Source organism: Capsicum annuum, chromosome 3 (assembly GCF_002878395.1).
Source record: "Capsicum annuum cultivar UCD-10X-F1 chromosome 3, UCD10Xv1.1, whole genome shotgun sequence".
In the NCBI taxonomy this organism is placed as follows: Eukaryota; Viridiplantae; Streptophyta; class Magnoliopsida; order Solanales; family Solanaceae; genus Capsicum; species Capsicum annuum.
Genome location: NC_061113.1, coordinates 30,773,739 through 30,780,917, shown reverse-complemented (window position 1 = coordinate 30,780,917; position 7,179 = coordinate 30,773,739). Strand labels below are relative to the sequence as shown.

Below are 7,179 nucleotides of genomic sequence, written 5' to 3'. Positions count from 1 at the left end.
TTTTTATTAGTAACAATTAAATGAGATTTAAATATCAAACATACTATATTTGCATAGCAACGTCTCTCTATAGTAGCAGTGAATTTTTCGGACAAATATTGCAACTATAGAGAGGTTTGACTGTAAATACATTAATAATATATTTAAATTAAAAATAAATACAAAAAACATATGAGCTCTTAAAAAATTAAAATATTTTAAAACTTTTAGAATTTCCAAATAAAGATATTAATGTTTTTACTTTTGTCAATTACAATTTCCCCTCTCTCTTTCTCTCTCTCTTTCTCTTTATTTTTAAATGGTGAAAAATAAATCAATCAGTACAAAATACATAAAAGACGAATAAACTATTGAAAAATAGTAATTAATTTTAAAAAGATTATAATATTTTATTATTTAATTTCACTAACGAAAAATAAAATTCAAGCTTTTGTTTGTAAATTCAATACCATATTTTAGAATTATAATGCAGCGATAAAATTTTTTATGATATGAGAGACTTCTCATATTATTTTCTTAATATGAATTCTTAAGTTTTTCTATCTTTCACTCCCAAAAGTATAAATAATTCACAATTCATATCTTCTTTTGTCAATTTAAAATTGTACCACTACTTACGCGTCATCAAAATGTAGTTAATTTAACTAACTTGAAAACATGATTCTTTAGGAAATAATAAAATTAATGCATCTTCAATCGCCCTTATTAAATTGGAGTCTATATCGAAAGGTCCACATCAAAAGAGAAAGACGTTCTCTAAAAAAAGTGACTCCGTGTCAAAATAAATTTAAATTATACCAAATTGATTTAATGATCAATACGTCTTGATTTATCAACATTTTGCTGTCATAAAGATTTTATATAAAAGATAAATAAGAGTTTTCACATATGAGAAAATTAAAACTCTTAGATCATCACAAAACTCTTAGTATAAATAAGAGTTTAGTATAATGGACAATTAAAACTCTTAATTGTCCATTATACCAAATCAAAAAAGGCATTGATTAAATTATAAGTCATTTATGTATTAAAAAATTAATAATATTTAATAAAAAATTAATAATATTTAATAAAAAATTAATTATATTTTTTTATTTTTTAATAAATATATATATATAATTTTACAAAGATTAATTAATTTGATAAATTAATAATAGTAATAAGACAATATTTTCACTTCAAACATGAATTTGTTTTTGTAAAATGAGACGAATAGAATACTCTTGCAAGGGTCTGAAAAAAATAAATATCATAAATTAATGGATCGAATTGAATAATCCTTCTGTGATTTAATTGAGGAGGGAGCATATCTCTACTACTACCTAATCCTTTGACTTTATTAGTATCAACCATCAATTACCGTTTCTTCCGCTAAACTAAATAATCCAAATTAACTAACTAAGGTTCCATTTATTTCTGGAAGGGTTTAGAATTTTCTCTTTTTGGTCAATATATTGAAGTATTCATATTTGTCTGTTCACTTTTATTGAGGCAGTGTGTTGAAGTTAGGGATGAAGTCAGTGCGATAAATTCTGTGCGTATAGCAAACATTTTATTATATGAACTGGCTTTTTTTTTTTTTTGGATGTATGATTTTTTTTTTTTTAAATATGTTAAATTAATACTGAATAAATAAAAATTAACGAATTGAATATTTATTATTTATTATAGAAATTAATTAAATATAGTATGGGGACAATGAGAGGTAGCTGGTTGATTGGCAGGTATATAATAATAGTACGGGAATGCTACTCCTTGTTTAATTTGATGAGAAAAGAGAAACAGCGGGGTTGATTTTGGAGGGGGCGCAAGTTAGCAACGATGAGTTTGCTATCTCATTCATCTACCTTCCTCCTTCCAAATCTTCCCACCGACAATAACAACAACAACAACGACGGACCTCCTCTAACGTACGCCCTTATTATCCTTAACCAACGCCTCCCTCGATTTACTCCTCTGCTTTGGAAGCACGGTAATTATATAATCACCTTTAGTTTTGTGTTTGCGGGATTCAAAATTTATATATATGAGTATATAAAAAAAATTTACCTTTATGAGTGTAATTATTTTTGCTAAGGTGTTGTGTATGTTGTTTGTTTAGAACAGCACAGGTTCATATTTGCGCTGATGGTGGAGCTAATAGGGTGTTTGATGAATTGCCCGGCTTGTTTCCTAATGAGGAGCCTTGTGATATTCGTAAAAGGTGATTCTTAATTCATTAACCAATTCTCTAGACTTGTTTATGCAAATTCAAAGAAAAACAGTAATAGGACAAGGATACTTTAAGCAACTATGTTTCTATGACTCAGGTGTATCCATGATTTCGACAGGATGGATTGACATATCTGTATTTAAATATTTTTAGAAAAGTATAACATTACTATATATGATCTAGTGAGGGAAGCATAAGTTCACATGAACCACGTGACCCCAGGGTCACCTAGATACGCCTTTACTCTATGTGACAAGATGGCGTTAAGATTTGTGTACATACTATACTCCCTAGACCACACCTGTGGCCTGTGGGATTATACTGGATATGTTGTTGTTGTTGATATTTTTAGCCACCGATACCAAAAAAATTATATTAGCTTTGAACTATTTGGATCACCTCGTGAAAATTTTTAGATCCTAGAGAGTTTTATTCTTATTTTATGTTGCTCAGGCTCTCCAAAAATGTTGTCACATCTATGTCGAATTCTCTAAAAATTATATGATGCATACTCATAGACTTGTTTTAAGAGTCCGAGCAGCATAGTTCTTACTCCCTCTATTTCAATTTAATTGTCATGTTTTGATTTGACACGGAGTTTAAGAAAGTAAATAAGCTTTTGAATCGTGTGGTCTTAAACTAAATATATGTGGAATGTACTAAAGTGTCCTTGAACCTTATCCACTTAAAACATGCCATGTGAAAAGTTGAAATTAAAAAGTTGCCAAAAGGAACGAGGCATTCTTTTTGAGACGGATTAAAAATGAAAGTAAAACAAGCAAATTGGATGGAGGGAGTATTAACTTTGAACTGTTTGAATCACCGCGTGAAAAGTTTTAGCTCCTAAATAGATTTTATTCTTATTTTATGTTGCTTGGACTCTCTACAAATATTGCCACACCTATGTTGGATTCTCCTAAAATGCACTACTTTTGGAGTATCTTACACGCGCACATAGACACTTTTGAAGAGTCCGAGCAACATAGTGAATCTTATATATTTAGATACTTATTCATGCGCGAGCTTCATTTTTTTTATTGGACGAAGATGGACATAAGTTTTATCCCCTATAAAGATTTTATCTTATTCTATGTTGCTCGGACTTTTCAAAAATGTTGCAACACCTGTGTCGGATTTTCTAAAAATGCACTACTTTTGGAGTATACGACATGCATCTATAAATTTTTTTTTGAAAAGTCCAAGCAACATAGTTCGTATTTGTTTAGGTTTTACGAGACTTCATCATGGTCAGCCTCATTTAATTTTTTCCTGGACCAAGATGGACAAAAGGATACCAAAACTTTGATGGGTAAAATAGGAAAAAATCAGTTTGTCAATATTTGAAAATTTTCATGCTAGATTACTTGAGCTAAAAACATTCCAACTGTATATAAAAGCATTCACATTTTTTTTTTTGTTGGGCTAAAGCCACAATTTCCTTATATTTAGAAAATTTTAGTGGTTATTATAGATTGAATTGGACTAAATCTTGATTATATTGAAGGTACAAGCCACATGCTATAAAAGGAGATATGGATTCAATCCGAACTGAAGTTCTTGACTATTATAAAAGCCTGGTAAGCTAGAATTTGCTTATGGTGCCTGTTGTTGCTTAGCATCTTTCTTCTCGATGGAATATTTTCAAAAGTTAGTTGTGTAGGAATAAGTGTAAAATTTAGAGAACATTTGGTTTCAGAGAAACCCTAGTTTGACTTAAAAGGACAAGTTATGTAGTATTGAAATGAAATGAAACCTGAATAGTGCGGTGGAACGGATACAGAGGATTGATGTAGTTGGTCTCAACTAATTTGGGATTAAGGCCTAAGTTGATTGATATATATTTCAAAAATTGTCCCTAGAGGCTAGAAGGATTTATCCTGCTTTAAATTGAATCATCGCTTTGAGTTAAATGCTCACCTCCAGGGAGGATGATCAGCCTTCAAAGAATTCGGTGTCGAAACCCTGGCCTTGTATCTTTTTAGAGAGAAGTAACAGTGGATCTTTTGTTGTGTGGTGTGGATCATATTGGATATGCAATGGAGCGGAACTCCATTTAACAGTTTACCAGTGTATGATGTGTTAAGTGCTTTACTGTCTTCCTCTCTATCCGAAAGTGAGAAATTTGCTTACAGCCGTTATTGCACTTTCCGTTCCGATACTAGTTTTTGTGTGGTGATTGAGTCAAATTTCTGTGCTCTTGTTTAAATTTCTTTCTAGTCTATTACACATTTATACATGGGCAATTTTTCCATTTTGAAGCATGTTAGAACCCTATTTATGGGGTGCTTAGCTAAGTCTGCACGTATTTCATTTTTCGGTACTAGATACATAGGAATAGGATATTAAACTTTTGAATATAATTTGCATGTAGCTCAAGATCATTTTCTGTGGTATTGTTCTTGTGCAATATGTTTGTTCATTTCATTACAAAGCATATTAGAATCATATTTGAAGATTTTACGATTAGGGAAAAACCATATGTTGAAGATTTGCTGGCTAACCACATGCAGGGGACCAAGATAATTGATGAATCTCAGGATCAAGATACTACAGATCTTCATAAATGTGTTGCATGTATTCGTGACTTACTAAGCCTGGAACATCCGAATGTAAGTTAAGCTTTTCAATGTAGTTTTGACATTTTCTCATGGCTATCAATATGTGGTATTGTAGTTTACATCTGTTAAAAGTATCTCCATCATTTCCTTGTGTGATATCTGTAATCTAATTGTTTTGCATTGCTCCAAATAATTAAGATAATCGGTTTTAGAATGGATACCAGAAATGAGCAATTCGTTAGAAAAATCACTCAATGGTGGATCAGATGTATTGGTTATCCGTCATTGTTCATATTGTGTTGATGCTAAGCTACATTTGTTGAGTCTTTCTTCATTCGATTGAAATAAAATTGGAGGCATTTACCTGGAACACCATTACATGCACAATCTTTATTGAAGTGTGGATATAAAGTTGCAAGGTGAAGTTGTCGCCAGTAAATACAATAACCCTTTTAACCTCTTGCCTGTTCTTGCTTGTAGGATTTGTCGTAAGGCTTTTATGGAAAAAAAGAATGTGATATGCATTAGTATATATATGGTGGAAGTTTTACTATTTATGAACATGATTTGTCCAACTTCTATTACTTTTACTACAAAATATAGGAGAAGTGTTATGACAAATTGAACAATTCAATTATTCAACCTCTCTACCACGACCCTAAATCATCACACAATGTCAAATTTAAAGTTGACACATTGGGTTTTGGTGATAAACATTTTGCAGTATGGCATAGTACTTTTAGAACATGAAGTGGTATTAAATGGAGCAATATATTTGTTGTTGTCTTTCTATTATTTATTATTACTATTTCGAGTGCATCTATGGACATTGGAGAAAAGAGACTACTGTGAAGATTAATAGTCTGATGCTGTAATACAAGTCAACATAGTGAGATGAATATAGTTTTCTGTTCGCTGGAAAGAATGGCCTGATGGAGTTCCAGGGGGATTAACTTAATCTGTGTGTAATTACAGTTGTGTATTCTAGTCACTGGAGCACTTGGTGGAAGGTTTGACCATGAGATGGGAAATATTAATGTCTTATGCCGTTTCCCATCTATGCGGATTATCCTTCTCTCTGATGATTGTCTAATCCAACTTCTTCCAAGTACTCATCATCACAAGATTCATATACATTCCTCAGTTGAGGGCCCACATTGCGGACTCATACCCATTGGAATGGTTGCGGGAAGTACAACTACTACGGGTCTCAAATGGAATCTGGGTGAGTAGCTCCATTTAAAATTTTATGAGTGGTTCAGATTCAGCCAACTTCATTTTGTTATGGGCTAATGCTTTATGCCCTGGACATCTATCTGTGTTTAGTTATTGGTTCATTTACAAGAGGGATAAGATTCTCTCCAGGTATCCAATGCTAACATCATGGTTGATGCCGTTGTACTTATGATCATCTAGCTTTCCTAATAGACTGATTACTTTTACTTGACTTATTCAGATAATACAGAAATGAGATTTGGTGGCTTAGTCAGTACATCAAATATAGTAAAAGAAAACATAGTAACTGTGCAATCTGATTCTGACCTCCTATGGACAATTTCAATCAAAAAAGAATGAAGGATGCAGTTGCAGCTGGCAGATGTCAAAGATGAACGTTTTATAAAAGCTTGCTAGATGAATAGTGGACGCTGACCTCCATTTGTTCAATTCTGTCAGATTAAAATGTTTACCATAGTTTGAGAAATGTGGGAGTGGTTCTTTACTTTTTGTGAAGACACTCTCTCCATTCCTGTTGTGTGCAGCAGATTTCTTTGGCATCAAGTGCCTGGTTGCAGTAGAGTCTTGGGGAAACAAACAACACTGTGTCTAAGAGTAAAGTACTCGTAGCAGATTAATTTTGATTGTAAACTACTGCTCATGTGCTTGATTCCTTAAGACACATTTGCAGCTGTTATCTGATGTTTTGTACTACACAATTCTTTTGCAACAACAAAATGAAATATGAAGGAGATCTTGTTATTACTATTCTTTTTCTGTCAAAAGTTATGTGGGTGGTAATCACGGAAGCCTCTTACATAAATGATAAATGAGAGGAAAGGTGAAGACAAACTTGCCTTATGTGCTGCTAAAAGTGCTATAGGGAAGTATTGCTAAAGCCCTATTAAGAGCCCAAAGAACCTCATCAGTTTACGACTGGTATTTCATTTGTCAAAAAGATTAGAATGATTATAAGACAATAGATAGTTTCGTTTTAAAAAATGTAATGCTGATGAATCAAGTTCAAATCTGATTCTGTGAAATGTCGAAGGGTTATTGCATTGGCAAAACGCCCAATGCGTGTCCCTCTCTTTGATGTGTTTTATGATATTTCTATTTTCTTGTATCGAAAAATAGCAGAGAGTAAAAAGAATGAAAGTAATAAGTACATCCGATACAAGTGCCCGTTATCCC

At 32.2% G+C, this 7,179-nt stretch overlaps 1 protein-coding gene across 3 annotated transcripts; it reads left to right on the top strand.

Annotated features, from left to right (window-relative positions):
* The first annotated feature begins 1,325 nt into the window (after window positions 1-1,325).
* On the top strand, window positions 1,326-6,753 carry LOC107855698 (thiamine pyrophosphokinase 2). Of its 3 annotated transcripts, XM_016700709.2 has the most exons (7): window positions 1,326-1,534; window positions 1,725-1,972; window positions 2,107-2,203; window positions 3,717-3,789; window positions 4,723-4,821; window positions 5,746-5,995; window positions 6,227-6,753. In XM_016700709.2, the coding sequence occupies exons 2-7, from the start codon at window positions 1,822-1,824 to the stop codon at window positions 6,343-6,345; spliced, it is 789 nt and encodes a 262-aa protein (XP_016556195.1). In that variant the 5' UTR covers window positions 1,326-1,534; window positions 1,725-1,821; the 3' UTR covers window positions 6,346-6,753. The 3 variants fall into 3 exon arrangements, with proteins under 3 accessions (XP_016556195.1, XP_047265216.1, XP_016556196.1); XM_047409260.1 differs by having other exon boundaries at window positions 1,379-1,972; XM_016700710.2 differs by lacking the exon at window positions 1,326-1,534 and having other exon boundaries at window positions 1,830-1,972; window positions 2,102-2,203.
* Window positions 6,754-7,179: the final 426 nt, after the last annotated feature.

Coding starts and splice junctions, on each gene's coding strand:
- LOC107855698 (XM_016700709.2), top strand. CDS start 1,822: ATGAGTTTGCTATCTCATTCATCTACCTTCCTCCTTCCAAATCTTCCC. Junction 2,204..3,716: donor CCTTGTGATATTCGTAAAAG/GTGATTCTTAAT, acceptor ATTATATTGAAG/GTACAAGCCACATGCTATAA. Junction 3,790..4,722: donor TTGACTATTATAAAAGCCTG/GTAAGCTAGAAT, acceptor AACCACATGCAG/GGGACCAAGATAATTGATGA.